The sequence below is a fragment of the Pithys albifrons genome, chromosome 4 (assembly GCF_047495875.1).
Source record: "Pithys albifrons albifrons isolate INPA30051 chromosome 4, PitAlb_v1, whole genome shotgun sequence".
Classification (NCBI taxonomy): domain Eukaryota; kingdom Metazoa; phylum Chordata; class Aves; order Passeriformes; family Thamnophilidae; genus Pithys; species Pithys albifrons.
This window is the reverse complement of record NC_092461.1, coordinates 53,810,579-53,833,662: the sequence shown is the minus strand read 5'-3', so window position 1 is coordinate 53,833,662 and position 23,084 is coordinate 53,810,579. Positions and strand designations below refer to the sequence as shown.

The following is a 23,084-nucleotide window of genomic DNA, read 5'->3' as shown; positions in this document are numbered from 1 at the left end:
CATCAAACTATGAGGCAGCATCAAATCTAGACAGTGTTCTTGGGCCCTGCAATAACCAAATGAAAATACCAAGCAAAGCCACTTGATGTCAGTGTTGCTTCACTGAGTTTTGCGTAGCACGGCATCACCGACGTTGACAGAGATGTTAAAGTCGAGTCTAGGCCACTTGAGCCAGGTCCAGCTTCTGTTATATCAGGATGCTCACCTTTATCTTGTGATAATTCTGATTACTCAGTGGTGTTACTGTCACCACATTGTCTCCTAAACATCCTGTATGATGAAGGGATGGAGATTTAAGCTTAACCTCTTTTGTGAAGGGCAAGAATCTTCTCTATTTCAGTTTAGGTCCGCTTTAAGTATTTGATGGCTGAAATCAGGAGTACTTCTGAAGTTAGGTATTATTGAAAATAAATGCATTGCATCCAGCTCTGGAAGATAAACTGGCAAGCTTTGCAGTTAGTGAATTATCTCTCATTTTGATGCCCTGGAACTTCAGAGGGAGGAATTACTTAAATATCAGTAACAAATAATTTGCATACTAAAATGTGTGCTTCTTCTATGGCTTAATGTTGTGGTTTAACCCTAGAGAGGTTTCTGTAATACATGTGATTGATACCTTATTGTTTTAGAAATTCTCAGGAATGCTTTTTTGAAGGTGTGGATTTTTTTCACTGTTTTTGTGTTGTTCAGTTTCTCAACACTCACCTGTAATTACAGTTAGCTTATATATTTTTCTTTTTTGCTGTGTTCTGTGAGGTATGAACTGCATAATTTGGTCTCTTTGAACTAGTTCCTTTCACCCCTTTTTCAAAATCTGACTTCCTTTCACATTCAGCAGGGTTTTGTCAAACATACTTGGAATTTGTCCTAGGATTTCTCTTGGAATTTTAGCCATCTTTCCTAAAGACACAAGCTTTATGTGACCAAGATTTTTGCCCCTTTTTTCAAAAAAATCTTTCATCCAGTATCCTCTTAATCCTTTAGCCATTCTTAACCATATTTGACAGAAATATAGCAGTATCAAAACTGAGTTCATAGAAATTGTTGGTCAGGAGAGAGGACAAGGATGAATGGAAATTAGTTTCTCCACATTAAAAAGATGGGCAAAACTCCATCATTATATATTCAATTTATATTCAGATCTAAATCTTATATATATTTTGTCAGTGGTCAGCCAGAAATGTGCATGTAGCTTTGGAACAATGAGAGTATATACCTTCCTTAACCCAGTGATGGTAGATGGGAGAACATTGAGAAGGGAATTGGATGCACCGGATGTTTTTGTGGAAAAATGATGTATGTTAGCAGAAATATGTTCAGTTATCCCAATTTGGATTAACATTGGATATTTGCAGATATTTGGTTAAGTGATCTGTCTTCCTGAGAAAACTTACAAAGAGCAAGTTGCACTACAGGATCACAGAATCACGGAGTGGGTGAGGCTGGAAGGGATCACAATTGGTCAACTGGTCCAACCTCCCTGCTCAAGCAGGGTCACTCTAGAGCACATGGCAGAGGATTGCATCCAGATGGTTTCTGAATGTCTCCAGTGAGAGAGACTCAACAGTTTCCCTGGGAAAGTGGTTCAGTGATTTCTGTCATGGAATCTATGCCTGTCATAGGTGTGAATTTAACTTCTGTGAGCATGTATAAACAAAAATACAGTTTTTGAAGTTTCCTGCCAGTTTATGTAAAGTCTAAAAGCAGTTCTTATGCAATAGCCCAATGATTTCCTACAAAATCTGCTGCTATATGAAGTGGACATGAGGTTAGAGAATCAAACCTCCTGTCTTCACATATCCACCGTGTATGTGAATGTCTCATATATGCAAACGGTAGAGGAGCTGATAAAAATACAGACTCCCCCCACAGACGTTGTTCCATTTTTTTTGAACCTGTTATAAATCAGGTTTCAAAAGCCCACCAGATCTGACCTACGATACAATAAGTTTGTCCTTCTATATGCTATCACTATTCTACTTTTAGACTAATGGTAATTATCTTTTTAGCATTGTGCATAAGTGCACTACTAGAATTATACTTTTGTACATTTCCAGAAAAAAATCTCAAACAAAAAGCTATCTAATCACTTGAAAATAGGCTTTACTTATATAAGAGCACCAAAAAGCTAGTTGTAAAACATCTAACATTACAACAGTGTGTGTGAACACACTGACTAATGTGTATTAAACCAAGGGTTCCTCATGCTTATCCTTTGGGTGTTCTAGAAAACTAAGTTTTATATGCCTGTTCCAGAGCAGAAGAGGATCTCTCAGTCCTGATAGCTCAGGTACATCATGACACAGGTCAAAGTATGAAGGCCTCTATAATCTGAGAGTGTATGGATTATAGGTTAATAGCTAATGAAAGCCAGTCAATGAGAAAAAGTTTAAATTTCACATGTGTGTGACACAATATGTGTTTCAGTCAGGATACTGACAAGTTTTAGTAAAATGGGAGGGGGGGAGTGAGGGGATGGGGTGTTACGTTTCTCTAAGATTCAAATGTTGGAATGTTGTTTAGTGAGGTATAGACTTGTTGTTATATATACCTGTACATCTGTTTTCCCATAAAAATTTTGATTTCTTTGGGGGTTTGTAGGTAAAATGTTGCTTTCTGTAATTGCTAAGATGACTTAATATATTAATTTCAGAGTTACAAGAATAGTGTTTTTCAATAGCGATGATGTTATCAATGTCAGATTTATTGATAATGCAGTTTTTTTACTTATCAAAATAATTGTTGGAATAAAACAAAGTCTCCACACTCATTCCACATCAGTTGTAAGATGTTTGCACTCATACGTGCACACACCCATAGAGAGATACCATCCCTTGTTGAGAGACAAAAGTCTGTTGATATTGCTAATCCTAAGAGTTCTAATACTAATCTGGGATCGATCAAAACTTTCCAGATTTACTGACTGTGCAACTGAGAGGTGGGAAAATCTAAATTACAGACATCCAAAAATGAATTCAGCATTTTGCTGAAAGATGTTTGAAGAATGGAGAATATGTTCTTGTGTGTTTAGAGATGGTTCTTTTGTTTTCTCATTTTTGGTTGTTTTTTTTTTTAGCCCATTAGAGTATATTCAGAGCTTCTTGCAAACCATGTTTTAAAAAACAAACAAGCAAAAAACCCTACACCTTGTGTCTTTTACATAAGTATCTATATTTGGGTACATTTTTGCACATGCATATCTATGTGTGGAAATGTATTTTGATTTTTATTTCCTGGTAAAACTGTTATAGTTGGAGGTACTGAACATTTAATCAAAACTAAGAAGTACCTGACTGCTGAGTAACTCTCAGTGTAGCTAGAAAGATTCCTGTCCACTTCTGACCACTGAAAGTAGGGAAATATCTGTTTCGTTAAACACTTGGCAAACATAAATACCCTTGATTATAAAGTCCTTGAACTGCACTTTCAAATTAAAAGCAGAGTGGCGCATACACAGAAAACCAAAAGCACAAACCGTATCATGGATCTTGCATTTTAACTTAAATTTCTTTGCCATCCAGAAATATAGTTAACTTAGAGGAGAGCCCACTGTGTCCTTGCTCCATATCAGTCAAGGCATTTAACTGTCTTAACATTTAAAGCTCTTTCATGCTTTTACCACTTTGTGTCTGAGCACTTTGTATCAGGCACAAGGTGCATGACATTATTACAAAACCAGAAATTACTTGGTGAATTGTCTTTGCTGAGAAAACCTTTGCTGGACAGACAATGAGGAGCAGAAAGGAGTAGATTTAAAGAAGAATTGGTTGTCACAAGTGGTTTTGGCACCTCTCACATAAAGCTGGTAGTTTGCAGTCCTTCACTCTGCTTTGAGCTTGTTACTCTTAAGTTTGGGGCTTCAACCTACAGAGAGTGAGTATGTTTTCAGCAAGACTTATTGCTACCTAATGTTCTGCAGTTACCACATAAATAAGCATTTTACTGTCTTTTGAAAGACAAAATGTTCATGGAGTAAAAACAATTTTCTAGCATGAGCCTTACTGAGGACTTAATGCCTTCTGCCTGTGCCCAATAAGGCTGCTCTGCTCTCCCAGGCTTGGCAGGGAGATGCCGGCTTCACTGGGCACTTCCCGCTTGGATTAGCATAGCCCAGCCTATATTGCACACACCCCCAGTAATACCTCATTTTGCCACTGGAATGAGGCCAAAAGCACAAGCATTACAGGGATATAAAGCAGAAGGTTATTGGAAAGAATCGCAAACTAATGTGAGACTAGACCAAATTTTTTTCAAAGAGCAGAAAATGCAATCTTTGCTGTAGGCACTTCTTGCATTTCATGTAGCTGTTTATATGATTGAAGCTTTTGATAAGTATTTTCATAGAGTATAGTTACAGAACAGCTGCAGAATTCTTAAGTGCTTCTGTTCATTTTTTTTTCTTTGTAGTTTTGGAAATGAAAAATCTCTGAAGAAAACTGGAGACTGACACAGACCAGGGTGATTCCTCAGCTGTGCACTTTTCTGACAGAGGCACTGATTTTGAGGGGTGGAAATGATGACAGGGGCAAAAAGGAAAAGAAGAACAGTCTGGATGAAAATCCAGGCTGTTCAATTTGAAGATATCAAAGCTTGGTGTATGAGAAGGCTGCCCATCTTGCAATGGGTGCCCATCTACAACTGGAAGGAAAGTTTGGTTCCTGATACAGTTTCTGGGATGATGCTAGCCATCCAACAGGTGACTCAAGGTATGTTAACTCATTTCAGGTTAATATTCAATATTATCTTGCTGAATTGGTTTGTTTGCTTTCTTTTCTTTCAGCATTATCATAAAGCTTTGGTTAAAACAATGACATGCTTACAGCTAATGTTGATTTAATCTAAATAAAAATATAAGAAAAAATGTATGGTCTTAATGTTTATAGAGTGGATGTGCAAATGTGGATAGAAATACGTTGTGTTATTGTGGTTAATTTCTGTGAAACGTTACTGTATATTCCATTCCTCTGACAATTTTTCAAAGACTTTATATAAAAGATAGGAGAGCAGTAACTCTATTGACACAGAATATGGTTATATACAATGTTTTGTCAGTTAAATGACCACCTTTTTCTCTATTTCATATGCAAAACAAAATACATCTAAATGATAATTGTACTGTAAGATATGCTATTCTGAAAGAAACATTTGCAGGATGCTATTCCCTGTGAAGCTCCAAAACACAGCAAAAAAACTTAGCAACTTTCTGGGCTTAAAGGGTGCTCCTGCCAGAGACATTAACTATGGAGAGGATCGCTGGCATCTGTGACTTGTCTGTTGTTTTAATGCTGTATTGCATTACCTACCACATCTCTTGTCAAGCTGCAATACAAAGTAGGGGTGGAGCTAGAGGCCACTTGGCAGCTTAAAATACCCCAACAAAACAGTGAAGGAAAAGGAAAAACTCCCCAAACCAAAAGCCTGCACAATGACCTGCAGAAACCTTAAGGCCCAGTAATGTTAGTTAGTAAAGTAATTGCTAGTGGGAAATAAAAACTTTTGTGAGTTTTTGCTGTGTCTTTTATAATGCCACCTTCTTATGGCCATATCTTACACTCGTCTAAGGCAAATCCCAACTTCTTATCTGCCTCAGATGTACTTTAACTTCTGTCTTTATGTAAATGATATATTTTTTCTTAACAGTGTCCATATTATCTATGCTTAACTATCATTCATGGTGTTAAATTATAAATGCTCCTTTTATTGAATTATGCTGGAGCTGGAAACAACTGATTTGTGTATTTGTTCTTTTAAAATAATTAAGAACGTCTGCATTGGCATGGTTTAAGAACTTTAATATTGTAACAGTGCAAAGTATATAATTTCACTTGTATGTATACAACATTTGTAATTAAAATGCTGCTAATAACAGTATGTTGAACTTCATCAAAAATGCTAAACAGCAAACAAATTAAACAAAAAAATTAAACAGCATTTCTGCACTACTAGTAGTTTCAGCCAGGATTTTCTTGTTTGACCTTGTACTAAGAAGTTGTTTAATGTAACAGATAAATTTAAGAAGATCCAGTGAAAACAGAAAACACTGATTTGTGTTTTCTAGATTATTTTTAAGTACTCAAAAAATAAGTTTATCCTTATTTTATGCTGTTTAAAAAGAGATATATTGAGACCCTTGCTGTTGATCTGTTTTTCCTTTCTTTGCTTGCAGTTTCTCAAGATTTCAGAATGATTTAAGCAGATGAAATAGGAAGAGAGTTAGATACAAAAGCATTTTATTATGTTTGTAGTGCTTTAATTTGTACACAACATATAAATTTGGATCATTAGCTCTTTCTCTAGTGTTTTAAGCATTCCAGTCACCAGGACTATCTGAATACTTTCACAGACAGGCTTATATGTGAAAAAAATCTCATTTGTTATATAGCACAAAGTGAAAACCCCCAAATTTTGAGAGGTCCTTTTGGGACTGTTTCCTTCCACCCACAAGATAAAACAAGAAATTTTGTAATGAAATGAAAGGCAGAAAATCTAATAAAAGTAAGAAAAAAGTAACCAGTGATAGTTGACTTGTAGTGCACAGTGTCATTTGGTGTTGCAGCAACAGGTTTAAGCAAATTCAAATACACGGAAATAAACTTGAGTTATGGAAGTATATGGAAAACCATATTCATATGCAACAGTTTTCTGAATGATGAAAGCTGCAAACTCCAGGGTAGAGAGTGGTCCAGTAGCCCAAGAATAATTAAGAAAGGCCTTCTAACTGAGATGTCTTTTTCACAATTTCCTACTGTAGGATTTCTTACTCATCTGGCATTGGTCATGTTCAGACTATTCAGGTTGTCAGCTGCTTGGATCTGGTGTAATGTCTCTGTGTTTCAGCTTCTAAACTAAATTTTAGGTAAAATTGCTGACTTCCCTTTGCAAAGTAAGGAAGGAAAGATGAAAGTCACTGTCCTTACCGTGTCATAGTGAAAGCAACAAAGATAATACTTATCACTGCTCTTTGCAGCATTTTCAGAAATTGCTTCTGGAGAATTCATATGTAGCAGCAGCTTTTGGTATTTGCCTCGTAAAAGAGAAAAAAACCCCAGCAACTTAACAGAAATATCAGCAATCGATCTACACACATAATATTTGCTCTCAAACAGTCTTTGATAAAGGTATAGGATAGTTCAGAGAAGCTCATATCTTTTATTTTGGGCAAAGTTTTAAGGAGCTACTATCATTCACTTGTGATTTTCAGTGCCAAGATTATTATTTTATAAACGTCTTAAGCCTTCAAACTTCTGTAAGATACCATCCAGTCTGCTACTTGAAAAACGAAACACTTGAGCTCATGTAACAGTTTATATTTAAAAGCCTTCCATAATGATATGCATTAACTAGAAACTATGTCCTGTGGTGAGAGAGTCTAGGAATGGTGTAAGGAAGACATTCCACCTGAGTAATTGTATTTACTTTCACATACAGTGTGGAAGAAATAGATCTTTAGAAAGTAAGGTGTTACATTGCCTAACACCAAAATAAGGAGATACTATATACCTCTGTGCCTAGTGTGTTATCCTAACTCTCTCCCACAATATTATTAAATAAAAAAATATAATTATTATAAAATAATCAGTAATAATTTATAAAAATTTTTGCAGAGAGTGATCTTCTGATGCTACTTTTTAAATGCTTTTGAAAGCTGTTTAAAACATGGCCAAGTCCTATTTGACCCTTCAGAGGGAATCCATTGATCAATAGCACTGAATACAACTTACAGTACTGGGATGAGGGAGAAAACCAAGGTGTGTAGGGAGATGGAAAGGCATGAGATTATCATGATGTACTGATTGTCATTTGTGATCTGAAACCAAGCAGTCATTTTTTAAATGTTCCTTTGGTTATTTCACTGCCTTCCAAAAATACCAAATAAATATTAATTCATGAGTCTCAAAATACACTGCTGAACTCTCATGTCCTCTTTACCTATTGAGGCAATACTTGTATTGTCTGTGTGTATATCCTCTTATTTTAGAGTCTGTTATCTAATTCCACAGAATATGGAGAAAGAAGTGTCAAATATAAATGTGTTTCTAAAATTTTAATGAATATATTCAGTAGGAACAAGTTCTAACAAAAAAAAAAAAAAAAAGCCTTTTTAAACACACCAATTGCTGGAAAGATTCAGTTGGACTTGCACGGTCTCAGACTGCAAAGTCAGTCAGCCACAAGTCAAAATCAGTTAAGGAAATCAGGCTTCATCAGTTCCAGCTATTTAATATTAGTTCCAACTATCATTTAATAATACAGAGCTCAGCATTCAGACATAAAATCCTTAATCTTACTCTGATACCTAACATTGAAAAAATAACCTTTGAATCTAAAATAGACATTGTCGTCCAGTCTTGAAGTTTGCTATATACTTTCACAGGCAGTTAAGAAATATGAGATTTCATGTTTTGTTAATCACTACCTAAATTGTCTTACATTTTTCTCAAAAATCTGTTATTGATAGACTAGACCAAGATACCTCTAAATTAACAAAAGAAATCCTTAATTTTCTTATTGGACTCGTATTCATTGCTCTCTTCCCTTTTGCTTTAAAACTTATTGATACCCCATCAACAGTCATTCTATGAGGATTTTTCTTTCCATTTCAATCTATATTCCTCACCCTTGGTAACAAATTCAATTGCTAGGTCCACACAGATGTCTCACGAGTGCCTATTTTCTTTTTTTGTATCCAAACTGAAATTGTGTTAATAAAGCAAAGGGTCTGTGGTAGCTTGTTGTAAGCAATCCAGTTTTGTGTTCCTTACTAGCCAATGAAGATCTAGTTAGTAAGAGTTAGTGGACATTAAGCTATTAGAGAGCATCCAAAGGAGGGCAGTGAAGATGTTAAAGGGCCATGAAGGGGAAGCTGTGTGAGGAGTGACTGGGGTCACTTGGTCTGTTCAGCCTGGAGAAGAGGAGACTGAGGAGGGACCTCATTGTGATCTTCAACATCCTCATGACAGGAAGCAGAAGGGCAGGCACTGATCTCTTCACTATCATGATCAGTGACAGGACTCAAGAAAGTTACATGAAGCTGAGTCAGGGGAGATTTAGCTTGGATATCAAAAAAAGTGTTTCACCCAGAGGATAGTTGGGCACTGGAACTGGCTCTCCAGAGAAGTGGTCACAGCACCAAGCCTGACAGAGTTCAAGAAGCATCTGAACAACACTCTCAGACATATGGTGTGATTCTTGTGGTGTCCTGAGAAGGCCCAGGAGTTGGACTCGATTATCCTGATTGGTCCCTTCCAACTCAGCATATTCTGTGATTCTGTGCTTGTGAGAGGTGGTGAATGACTGCCTTTACAACGCTTTTCTTTTTTCTTGCTTTCACTTATTAAACTGTCTGTCTTGACTGACAAGTTTTCTTGCTTTTGCTTTTCTGATTCTCTGTCTCATCCTTTGAGGAGGAGCAAGGAAGTGAGTGGCTGGGTGTGTGCTTAACTATTGGCTAGAATCAACCCACCACAGGTATGATTCATTTGACTAAATCCAAACATCTGCTTTGTTAAGATTGATTGATTATATTAATAAGATTTCCTTTGAGTGTAACAAGGCTTTGCCTCAAGTGTAGACACTGATGAGACAGAAATCAAAGTTTAGGTGAGATATGTTTCAGCTATTGTATCTGTGGCATTGTGGGAAATAAACAGTTTGCGTTCAACATGGTTAAAGGCCATGGTTAAACGTCTTACTGTTTTCTTTTCTGTAATTCATCCATTGGCTTGTCACAATAATAATTATTTGTGGCTTTTTCCTGTGACTTCAGCACCTCCTGCCAATATGAGAAGGATACTTTGATCAAGTTGCATCTGAATTTTTCTCAGTTTCCTTACATGGTGATATTAAGATGCATTATGATGGAGTCTTTCCATCTAGGTAAATTTCATAAAACTTTCATCATGATTTTTATGTAGCCTTCTGAACACATGCTATAGTCCCACTATATCTTTTCGACTGCAGCAGCTTGGTTCATTTTCATGGTGGTAACTTTCACTGCACCAAGCAAATTATTCATCTTTACTTTCAAGGCCTTTCATAGGTGATCCTTCCTGACATAATTTATTCATTATCAAGCTCTTGATCCATCTCTTTCTAATCCATTTTGTTAGCCTTCTTCATCCAATCTTGTCTTTTCAAACAAATAGCTTTGTGCCATTTCTCAGGATTTCAATTATAAAATGTATATTGGTTGGCACATCATGCTTCAGTATTTGCTTTTGGATTGCTATTTAGAATGTGTTTCTTTGTGCCTTGTTTGTTTGTTTTGCTGTTTGGTTTTTGCCTGGGTAGAACTATGAATACTGTCCACAAGGACTGGCATCTAGAAGCCAAGAAGATAATTCTGCAACCCATCTGCAAGCTTCCCTGAATGTAAAAAAAGTAAAGCTGATTTGTCTAAAATGTCTGTAAAATAGACCCCCTGTTGTACAGCTGAGTTCATCACCAGAAGACTTATTCCCTAAGTTAATCTGCTTGAATATGTATCTTAGTGTACATAATTTGTTAATGTTCTCTATATAGGTAGGGGACACAAATGTGTCTCAAGTATTTTGGTTAGGACATACTGTGAAAATTAAGTGCTCTACTTGACACCTGAAGCTGCCTTGCTCTTTCTGGATGTAAATTCCTAATCTAGGTACTTCAGAAAATGTCAACGCTTCCCCCAAACTTCTTCCAAGATCTCACCTGAGGTTTTGATAGTTAGAATCCTCTTCTGCAAGCCATTAATGACCAGAGAGACTCCTGCTTAGACAAAAATAGATTTAATTTCTTTTTTTGTAATTTCCTGGGTGATGATAATACTTGTACCCTGCACTTTTCATTATAGCAACTTAGAGTTCTTTATGCTGTCCAGTAGTAGAAAAGTTTATGGTGGGGGGAGAGAGTGGGAAATAAGACACACAAAAGTGCTTTGCTTTAAACAGAGAAATGACTCATGAAATACTCCATTGAAAGTTGGTGGTGCAAAGAATTCAGGTTCCAGTTGTTTGCTACTAATATGAATGTCCAATATTGCAAATAAGTTAGACCCCTCCAAAAAACTGCAAATCCACAAATATTTTTTCAGCCCTGAAAAGAAAAAAAAAATTAGTTATAAAGCCTTACAAAACAAAGACAGGCTGCTTTCTGCTTAAATATTGGGTCTGAACTGAAGCCTCAGTACAAAATTAGAACTTTAACTCAGTTTTCCTGAAGGATGATGACTTTCCTTATGTGGGTCAAACATGTGAATATGTAACTAAGATTAAGCACAGAAAATAGAACACATTCAGACTGATAGCTGAGATGGGTAATTGTTATCTCGGAATTCTGAAAAATTAAGTGACATTGCAGATCTGGTAACAGTTACCATAGATGATTCTGTCAAATTCTAAATGATATTCTGTGATTGATAATGAGTATAATTTTGTATCCCAGTTACAACTCTGTATTGCAGATGATGGACTGGAGTAGATGCAAGGAATAGAGGTGTATTTCCCTTAAGCTGTAATAATAACGAAATAATGATTACATATAGAGCAATAAAGGATACCAGACTGATAGATTCTGCTCTGCAATTCTGAAACAAGGCTTTAGGACAGCTGGTGGGTTCTGCTTCAGATTAATGTATGTATTCTAACGATAAATCTGCTGCCATTCTCAGTTAGGGGTAATTTTAATGATCTGTGGGAAAATAATCAGCCTATTTGGAAAAAATGGGTTTCTGTGATAGTTGAGCTGCAGAGAAGCTGATGACCACTGATAGTCCTGTCTGTTGATCCATTATCTGAAATATAGTCTGTAATTTTTGTTGCCTTTGTTTCTGTAAGATGATTTCAGTAGAAAAAAAAAAGCTAGGAGAAGGATCAGGGAAAAAGAGATTGTATTTGAAAGAAAAGGCTCAGACAGGTTAATTAAAACTTGGGAAGGTTTTTTCCTAATCAGGAAAGGCTTTTAAAGTAAAAGGCAATTGCAGCACGTGGAGAAATGAAAGTAAAATAGCATGACAATGTTTAGTCTTAAAATTGGAAGTAGTTCTAAAAATATTCCACTTAAATATTGGGATAAAAAGACAGATCTTCTCACATAAATCCATTCAGAGATGTGCTAAAGTACATGTTTGATTGTCACAAGGGCAACAGAACACAGGGCACAAGGTGGTTCTTTCACAAGTTTATGTTCCCTTTCAACATCTGCTGCTACTCAAAAAAATTGTGAAGTTTTGAACTGAGGTGTATCTATTAAAAACTTAAGAGAAATTTGTGGGGTTTTAACGACTAAAATGTCACTGTATTTCTGGATTCAATATTTTCTTGGTAAGTTTCTGGTATTAGGCTGGATTAATAAACATGATGCTGTTTGTTTTGAAATAAACATCTGTTCATGTGCTACATTGCATATACTCAAAAGCTGCCCATTGGAAGCATGATGGTATAAGATTTGGACTTTCAAATTTATCAGATTTGCAGCTATGTCAGTGTTGGTAGTTTAAAACAAAATGTGTGGATTTTTTTTTTGTAGTCAACTATCACATGGATATACTTCATATAGAATTTATATGTAGTGTTATACAATTGCTGCCTTTCCTATGACCTATCATGAACAAGAAATACTTTGGCTCAAGTGGGGTTTGGTGGGCTGTTTTTTTGGAGGGTGGAGGGCCCTTGAGACATATTTCCTCTAAAAGTTAAATATGTAGATGGCATCTGATGAAATCAGTATTGTTATTCCTCCCAACTTTTTTTTCCTTTCATTCAGCAAGCCCAATAATAACTCACTGAGTCTTGGTGTGGTTTGTATGTTTTAATTAAAGTTAATTTAATCTGGAGCTGGATTTATTGCTGAACAACTAATTCCTTAACACTGGCTGGAGACCTTGCCATTAAAAAAATGAACTATACTGCCTTCATGCATTCCAGAACTGGTGCCCAGTGTTTTAGAAGGCATGATGCCAAATACTTATACTTTTTTTTTTCTTAGCTTTTCATGGAGGAACCCCAGCTGTGTCTTTTCAAGGGTGATAGTTGCTGGAGGTTTATTTCAGGCTCTGCCCATAAATGAAGACATAAATATATTCTGAGCTGACTAACTGGAGCTAATAATTTTATTAAGGGGTAAAGCTGTCTTGTAAGTATACATCTGGAATATAAATTGCATGTGTAGATGAAACTGAATAAGCACATTTGGAAACACAGCCAGAAAAATCTGCTACAGAGTGCATTGGAGAATCCATGCAGTTCATAAATGAATTGTGGAAAAGAGTGTCCAATTGAACTCTGTTATAGTTCTCCCATGCAAAGAATGATGATGTAAGCTGAATATGAAATGTAACATGTTAGTGAGTAAATGTGGGACAATGTTTCATATTTTACAACTTTCCAGCAGAGGTGAAAGGCGCTTATGCTGCTGTGCATGCAATATTGCATTTCTAGTGCCCATAAAAATTCTTCCAAGTTACATATGTGCTAACACAGACCTGTCTGACAGTTGTGAATTCAGCTTCTGAACAACCTTCAACTCTTTTGGAGCCTCATGTCCAGGTACACTCATCTTTCTATGACCAGATGAGCTGTGTGGATGTCCCATCCCTGTGCTGTGATTGCGTGAGCACCATGGACAGAGACTGAGAAATCCAGGAAATGTTGATTCCTAAAGGAAGAAGAAATGACACCACGTGTAATTTTCCAGATCAGAGAGATCAGAAAAATTGTCAGTGTTCAGATCCTTGGCCACTAATTTGCTAAAATGGATGCCCTTTTCATGGATTTCAAAAAGTGCAGTTTATCTTCATTAAGGCCTGTTGTCACTCATGGTAGAATTTGGTTTCTCCACAGCATTGATGCTTATCAAAAGACTTCATTTTAGTCACCTGCATATCAGAAACTTATTATGCTTCATTCTCTGAATATTGTTAGTGAAATATAGAGAAATTTACCTCTAATCCACTTTCAAAGTTATTCTTTTATTTTGGAGGTGGCCAAATTCTTCAGGTATTATGGCTAACTAATGACTATAGCTCATTGAATTCTCTGTATAACATTTTATATAATCGATGTTGTGTTCAGATATTGTGTCAAATTTATCCTAAAGAGGTCTTAATACTTCATCTCAGATTGTCCGTCAAGAGGCATAGGTTTTATCCAGGCACTCTATTAAAAGAAAATAGTGGGTTTTTTTAAAAATTTTATCTATTTTAATGTGAATCTAAACTTTATATATATATATATATATATATATATATATATATATATATATACATATACAGAAGGGTCAGGATTTCTTGAATAGAGAAATTGTTAGTGGGTCTCACAGTCCACTTGTTTCTAATGATGCCTAAGAATGTGATTTAATGTAATTTTAGAAGGTTTTAGAATCATATAGTCTCTGCTAAGTTGCCCTGATCTTAAGTCTGAATATTAAAGTGCCCTTCTCATGAGCTGGCAGGCCTTGTCAAGGCTGAGCTGTTTTGAACAGGACACCTGCAAGATAACAAAAGTCAAACAACAGGAGAAGGTCCAACTGCCCCCCCCATCCCCCATGATGAAAGGGGTAGATTGGCAGGACTTTTGGGTGGACATTAGAGAGAAATGGGAACTTCTGATTGGATGTCTGTGAGGGGTATATAACCCCAAGACTTCCTGACCTCTGGGTCAAACCCCCTGGGTTTGAACATGGAGACTTCTTCTAATAAAACCCTATATCTTTCTCCGTTAACTTGTCTTCAGTGTGTCTCTTTCCACAGGGATACGCAATCCAAGGCATCACTTCTACCAAAACACTTGCAGATCTTTTTTTGAACATTTAGATACAAATGTCAGTATCTGGAAATCTGCAAAGTGGTAGAATAGAATAGTGCTTTCTCAAACCTACTGTTGATGTAGTTGTCAAATGGTATGCTGGGAGAGTGTCTTGGTTTGAGGAAAAAATCAAAATGTTTACCAAAAAGCAGAGGAGATGATTCCTCCACAATAATCACTTCACTCTTCATTAAATTTAAGAAAAAGAACTTTAATTAGAAAATGGATATAAGAAGGATAACTGTTCTTAACTACTTTATGTATACACATAACTGTAAATAGACCAGAGCAAACTACACCCTCAGCACCAAAGGTAAAGAAAAAAAACCAAAAGAGAACAACCTCCAAACCGGTAGATTCCTCTTGGAGCAGTTATATTTATGGACAGGGTCAGTGTCACACCCTGGTTGTCTGTGAAGTGAATTTTCAGTCTTTCCCCAGAGAGGCAGAGATAAAGGATGAACTCCTGTGGACTCTCTCTCTCTCTTTCTCTGTCTTTGTCCTCTGTTCCAAACGAAGAAGGAAAAATGGAATTTATGGAGTTCTCAGGAATATCTTTGCAGTCCAAATCGGTCCCCAGGAAGAGGGAAAAAAGGTCTGCAGGGTCCTGAAAGCAGCTGTGTCTCTCCCTTCTCCTTTCTCTCTCTGAAGCTCAGGCTGCCCAGAGATGGAGAGGGAAAAGCAAAGAGCAGAACCAGCTAAAAATGGTCACTAGTAAGCAGTGGCTCCTTTTCTGCTGCTGCCCAAAGAAAACCCCCCAAAAAGTCAAAACAGCATACAGAGAACAAAGAAAGAAAAACTTCTCCCCACCTCCAGGTGCTGGGGTTCTGTTTTCTCACCCCATCCAACCATTAAGCTTGAATCTAAAAGCCATCAGCTATCTTTTGTCTTCACTCCTGAGACTCCAAGCCTAAACTCTTTGTGTTGGTATAGCGAGAAAAATTCTCTGAGGGGGCTTCTCCCAAACACCACCTTCCTGTGTTTGAACCTTTAACAGAAAGCTGCATTTCAAAGACTGTGAAACACTGTGCATTCAGGTACTATGACTAACACAGCTGAGATGTTTAATTCTCACCAGACGGAAATGCACTGAAGCATCCTTCAGAAAAGGGAGGATGGTTGCTAACTCGTTGTCGTGTGGTCTCTGAATAATTTATGGTTCACTTTTCAGATCGTTCCATCTTGCCTTTATATTCTTCATTTGCCTCAGGCTTTGAATGACAGAAGAACCAAGGAATGATTTTAAGCACTTGATATTTTGTCATTAAATAACTGAGACAGAAGGTACAATTCACACTTGTAGCACAAGCAAATGGGGCCATTAGGAAACAGATCTTGCAAGCATGAGGTGAATATGCATTGAGAGAACTGCTAGAGAGCTTCCCAGTTTTTGGAGGTAAAGGACATTATTTCCAAGGGATCACTTTGTGTTAATAGCTTTTAAGCAAGTAATTGACAAAGAATCTTTCAGAACTGTAGGTTTGTATAGAAAAGTTGTTATACAACATAATATTAGAAGGGTTTTCTTCAATAAAACTTAGCTGTCCTGGAGTTATAAATTAAAGCCTGTGATATGAGTCACTGGGTGTCTGATTTGTTAGTTCTACAAGAAGGATTGATAGCAGACTCATTAAATATGTGTTAATTCTACATTTTAGGGCATCCACAGGAAAAACCTTTCTCACTACATAGTTCAGCTTTGTGAACAAAGGGAGAAATTGTGTTTTTCTAAAGCATCAGAGAGTGACTACAACTCTGTAGGTAGCATTTTTGAGTGGGATAAGATGCATTAGTGTCATTTTGGGTTCCATAAGCTTGGGGTCTGACCATCTTAGTATAGTCACATTTAAAAGTAAAAGGTTACAATAACAAAAATTGTCTGAATAGACACTTTATCAGGAAAAACTTTACATGTATAGCATTTCAAAGTAAATTATACAATTTTTATACTCCTCAAATTAATCATAGTCTTACTACTTTTCCTGCTTCTTAATTTAATTATTGGTTTGAGTATCTTATTTCCAAAAAACGTGATAGAGCTTTCCTCAGAACAGATGTATGTATCATGAGTGTACTTCCAGATGCAGAAAATTGTTAACTGACCATACTCTGATGATTCATAGCTCTTCCTATGGAAAATATTTTTTTATTGCTGTAGTTTTGGAACTAACAGAGTTAGCAGAAATGATCAACTTAAACTGAGACCTTTCTCCTGTGTTAGGAAGGTGCCTTGTTTCTATTTGCATCGTTTATTTTTTTGTAGTAACTTACATTTTGCACTGGTCAACAGTGGTGAACTCCTCCTTTTCAGCGTGATGTGCCAGAGTATTGTTGTGCACCTGGTGCTAGTCAGGGAGCATGGTTTTCAGTGAAAGTGTGTCCCACAATGTTATCTTATGATAAGGAGGTAGTTAAACCAAAAAATGTTAACGTACTGTATCTGAACTTACTGTTCATTATGTGTTTGCATTTCTCTTCATGGAATTTATATTCCTACATGAAAATCTTAATGTCACTGGCAGAGGGGTTTCTCCATATTACCAGTGAAGATTATGTGAGATCCTTATTTTATGATCTATTTCTTTTGAGCATTATTACTGTTTGGAATGAAAAAATGAAAATAATGTTTCCTGTCTTTTGACTACTTCTTGAGCATATGGAATGCATTGTAAAGAAGTTTAATAAGAAAATTAACGAAATAAGGTGAAACATGCTACTGATTATATCTTGAAAAGTATTTGAACCTTTAGAACATTTCATACCTAATCAGAAAGTCTGAAGTCTTTACTAATTCTGTTCTATAAAGCCTCTCTGCTCTTACACACAACTGACATGCTTCAGTAATGGGATAAAAACCTAAAAACAGAGCCAGGACTTGAGTCAAAGGCTGGTAATTTTAGCTCTGTCCTGACTCTAGTGATCTCATCATGACACAAATGACACACTACTTCTGGAAACTTAATACCAAAGTAATAGAAAATGTGCACTGAATGAAAAAAAAAAGGACCAAATTCCACCTGTAAACAAGTGATATTTTCAGCAGCATCTGTGAGTAAAAATCAAAATTCCTTTTGGATGCTAGGGGTCTGCTGAGCAGGATAATCCCTTTTCCACACTTTTATAGGACTCATGCTGTTGCCCGTTCACAGAAACACAAACCGACAGAGTATCAGTTTATGCGGTGCTTTATTTGCTGGGCCCGGGAAACCTGGGGACTATTGTCCTAAGCCAGGATTCCAACGAGCCATTCATGAAGACAGCTTTTATACTTTTTCTACAGCGTTGTACGTGCACAAAGACACACGGTCTCGTTCATAAATCAGTTACATAGGTTATATGTATACAATTGATGTCCGTCTCCAAGGGTTAAAAATCTACCACACTCGTCTAACACAGGATTCTGGTTAATTAGGCCCCCATCACCAAACCTTTTACATATGTTGATTCTAATCTTATCTTTAAGCAACAGTTTGTTTTCTTCCTCAGGTTCTATTTACTTCACTAATCGCTTTAATTATTGTCCTGCTGTTCCTAGCAAGTTCCCAATAGTTTCTGGGCCCCCACTACTGTTTCAAGTTACCTCACCACAGGCCCAGTTAAACCCCGTAAACCTTAGCATAACTACTTCCACAGTTAGATTTACAAATATATTTGTAACAATGCCAGAATTCTGTTAGCCAGTTCTTTTGACTGTAAGGGTTCATTCAGCTCGTGCCTCTCTGTTCCTCTCAGCCCTGTTCAGAGAGACAAATTGGGATGTTGTCTGTGCATGTGACTTAGGGCTTCATTGAGCTTCTTGTGATTGACCCACAACATGTACGGTTTATGCAGGACCAAACACAGCCTGGCCATAATTGTCAAATGTTTCAGATTCAGAAGATGTTAGGAAACATAAAAACAAAGTAAACATGTAGAAAAGTGAGAATTGGCTTTTACAGCCAGATAGTGACAGAATATTTTGTTGTAGCTGAATCCTTGTTTTCCTTCTAAATGAGGAGAGGAGGAAAGACCAAAGTATGCTGTTCTTAGCCCTGGATTAATTGATTTCCATTGAATAATAAAAGAGCTAGTAGTCCCTCTTCTGAAACTATGTTAGCTTAGGCTATGGTGTAGTACGTGCCCTTGGGTTTTGTTTTCTGCCACTTCTGAGCTAATTTTCTCTTGACCTGTGTGATAAAGTTACTTAAAGTGAACCATGTAGATGTATAAGGAAAATTTCAAGGTTCAAAATTAACACAATCGAAGTGCAAACTTGAAAATTTTATGAACATAATGTATTTTCTGCAAAATTAACTGGATATTTTAAAACATATCTCTTAAAATTGTTAACCTTTCCCAGTGCAGAGGGAGCTTATGTGCTTCCATTGTAATAGGAGTCCAGACAAATGGAAGAAAGAATGCAAGGTGGAGGGCATGTCTGTACATGGTGTAAATAGATGTTCTGCATTATCTGAATAGGAATTTTTTGAAATAGCATTTTTTTTCACATGAAAATGTTCTATATTTGTAATTATCTGGTTTAGTGTTAGGCATTTCTTTCATTTAATGAGTATAGAAAGTTTTGCAGATCATCTTAATCAGGATTTTTAGACCTCTTCCCAAAACAGCTGGCTCAGCATCCAGTACTGAATCTTGTGGATTTTCCTTATGCTTGTCCACACAGATAGGTCCCTTCATTTCAATTATGTTGTTATAATTAAAGTGAGACTGAAGTTGTACTTCTGTTTGCCTTACGTTTTGGACAGTAAAAGAAATTCTCCTCGCATAATGCTTTATGGCAATACTGGAATATCTACATGAATAGTATTCTACTAATTAATTGATTGCAAATTTTTGTCTGCTTTTGGTTTTGTTCATAAAATGGTTATAATGGAAGAGCTTTTCAGTGTTAAACAAATCTTACAAATGTCTTTCTCCTCTTCACTATTTCCCTCCCATTCGATCCACACTCATTTTTTTCTAGATAGGGTCATGCAGTTTTCTCCTCTGTTGTTTTTATTCTCCTCGGGAACACTATTCCATGTAGCTTTTGGGTCAGAATCTTCTTTTACATCTGTTGATCATATGAACATGGATGCCCCACTACAATTTCAAAGATCTTTCTGGTTTGTGGTAATGATATTCTAGGAGAAAAAGGCAGAAGTAATGATCAGTAGATGAGCTAATTAAAAGGCTAAAGAATAACAAAGTCCATTTCTGTTCAAAAGTAGTTTAAACCAGACACATTTTAATGTATTTCTTCTCCTCTGAAGCCATAACTAATAGTGCTACTTTGCTGAGCACAGTGTGGATGAAGATATCCATGCAAGACCCATCTCAGCAAAATTTCTGTCATGTTTTTCTAAGAACAGATGATTCGCTAGACCTTCTCTGATTCATAGGGAACTTGACACTTCTGATCTTTTGGCATTTTCTTGCCTCCTCCCACCATGTGCTCTTCATTACTAACTGAAATGAAAATTCAAGAATCAAAATGTTCAGAATTAACACATAAACAAAAGCCCAAAATCGAAGATAATCTTTGGCACTCTCCATAATATTAATGACCCATACACCAACATTTCAGGTAAAAAATGCTTTCTGGAGCAGTCAGGAAAGCTTGTGAGAACATTAATCCTACACATTTAATCTTCTTTGGAGATTTTCAGTGTACACAGAAGGCAGGTCCATTCCACAGATCACCTCCATCACAGACCACATGTAGTCATTCTCGCAATACACACACATATTCACCTGCTTGTGTATATGCTCAGATTGAAAGTGAGTCTTTGGCATATTCTGAGACTTTCAAAGAAAAAGATGGATCCTCTCATCTGTAGCTAAGCAATGAGGATAACTAGCTAGTCTACAAAGTTAAACACTAACCAAGTCAGTTCATTCTCTGTCTCAACATGAAACTCAAACTGACAGCTTTACGTAATGAAAATAATGTTAATATCTAAAGGCTTAAAACACCCTGGCTCCTAAAGAGAATGAACTCTGAAACATTTTTTTTATTTAATCAATTAGAAGAAAGTAGACTCCATCCAAACCAAAATTACAGGGTTTGAGCTGTTTGTAAGAAATAACCATCTCACCTCACCCTGGCAGCCTCAAACCCATGTTTGTGAGGGTGGGGGTGAAACTATGCTGCCTCCTCCTTCAAGGCCTAGCCATTAAAAAAAAGTTTGAAATCACTGATGGAGACAACCTTGAAATATGGTAGCTGGTCAACCAGTTGTTTCTGCTGGTGACCAAGACTCAGTAGAAAATGAGAGAATTTGGATGATGAAATGGAAAATTTTCCCTGTTCCTAATTGTACAGTAGTTGACTTATATTCTAGGTTTTAGTAAATGAAAGTGGGGGGTTTCCTGCTCTTAATAAAATTGTAGGCATTTCCTTGTTAAACATACCAAACCAAACAGAACAGTTTTATTTTCATATAGTGAAGTAATTCCCTTTAACTTCCTATAGGGCTGGCCTTTGCTGCTCTGTCTTCAGTCCATCCAGTTTTTGGTTTATATGGCTCTTTCTTCCCTGTCATTGTTTATGCTATATTTGGAATGGGACATCATGTTGCAACAGGTAAGTGTCTATTTGCTAATATCATTTTCAAAAATAAGAAATTAGAAACTGAACGTCTTTGTTTTAATGGAAGGAAAATTATCTGTGACTAAATAGAAATAAGATGTTTTTGTTCTTCTTTTTACAACCACTTTTTATCAATTTAAACACTTTAAAGAGCCTCTTTTAGAATATATTTGAGTTATTTCTGACATTATAATTTAAAATTGCATTGACATCTCCTGTGTAAGTGTAGCTTACTAAGAGCTTTTGTATTTTAACTCTGCTTCAGAAATCTGCTTCAGGCTAAGATTATAACAAAGGGCTCTGCCAACAAGATACATGTAAATGGAAATGAAAAAGGCCTGACTGCCTCTTAAACCATAGAAAAAACATTACTTCTCAACTGTCTAAAACACAAATCCTGCATTTCTCAGGAGACAAGCCAAAAAAAAAAAAGTCTTTTTGTGCCTATTACCAGCTACTCTATTAAAGCTGGAGACTCTCCCAGTAAGGGCTCCTGCCCACTGCAGAGTGGTTGGGTAGGTAGTGAAAGGTGCTCTCTGACTACTATGATGGTAATTACGAGATACTTGTTGACCCTCAGCAGAGTCACAGCAGCTGCAAGCATTGAATGGCTTTCATCTCCTAATAGGTTCTGATTCTGCCTCCAAAGAAACCAAATTATAGATGGAAGCTGGAAATAGTACTCATTGGATTGATCCACAATTTTTTTGCCGTGCAGAAGTGGGCACTTGGTGGCCTCTGAAGTTTGCAAGAGTGAACAGGCCCAGTAGTTACACACATCATTACTGGATAAAGGGAAGCAGCTTCTGTGGCTATCAGAAGGGTTAAGCAGGAAGGAGGTATGTTTTCCTTAAGGAGGAAGAAAAGTCCTGAAAGGAGGAAAGATGGTTCAGAGCAATCACACACAAAATGAACTCTGCAGAATCTGATTGCTCAGGTGTATGCAATGTTTTGGTAAGCAGTTAACAACATATTTTTGAACACCTTTTTTGATCAGAAATATTAATTTAAATTACAAAAAATAAAATTTTTGAACAACTATAAATTATCTTAGAGCAAGAGTAAAACTCATTTTAAAACTCACTATCTTCTTTGAGATAGCTGATCTACTTTAAAAGATCACTCACCTGAGCAACAAACACCTACACCTTTATCTTAGCTGGTTTTGATATAGTTGGTTCTGGAGCATCTTCTGAGACAACTTAATCTGTGATAATAACCCTTATAGACAGATCTTTGATTTAAGATAGACTTTTATGTAAACTGTTTTGAAATTCAATTTTAGGTGAACTTTTTTTTAAATAAAAATGAGAGAACAGGCTTAAAAGGAAAAAAAAACCACACCAGTCTGAAAATTAAGATACTTACAACTATACTATTGCTTGAGGAAAAGGTATTTTTGCCCAAATGAAAAAAGAAAATGTGGTCAAAAAAACCCCTTCATGGTTCAATTGGAAAATTAAGGGGACTGTCATGAGAAACAGTTTGGCACCTGAAAAATGGAAAGCTTGGCCAAAAGAGGTGGGCAGAAAAGCAATGAAATGTGACAGGTCAAACATATGCAGGAAGATAAAGGGCTAAAAAGAAGAATTGGAAAAATTCCATGGTGAGTATGATCAAACTGGTAGCTAAATATTCTTTAAATACACCAAAATCAGAGCAATGAGAAGTAACCTGGTGGGATTCCTTTCTGGCAGAGATGTACCTAGGACATTCTGTACCAAGGCCACAGTATT

General features: G+C 36.5%; 1 protein-coding gene across 1 annotated transcript in view; it reads left to right on the top strand.

Annotated features, from left to right (window-relative positions):
* The window catches only part of SLC26A7 (solute carrier family 26 member 7), an 81,818-nt gene that overhangs the window by 9,660 nt on the left and 49,074 nt on the right, over positions 1 to 23,084 (top strand). The window contains exons 2-3 of the mRNA XM_071554198.1: positions 4,408 to 4,706; positions 21,232 to 21,342. Coding sequence (XP_071410299.1) covers positions 4,514 to 4,706; positions 21,232 to 21,342 — 304 coding nt within the window. The 5' untranslated portion in view covers positions 4,408 to 4,513. The remainder of the gene's footprint in view (positions 1 to 4,407; positions 4,707 to 21,231; positions 21,343 to 23,084) is intronic.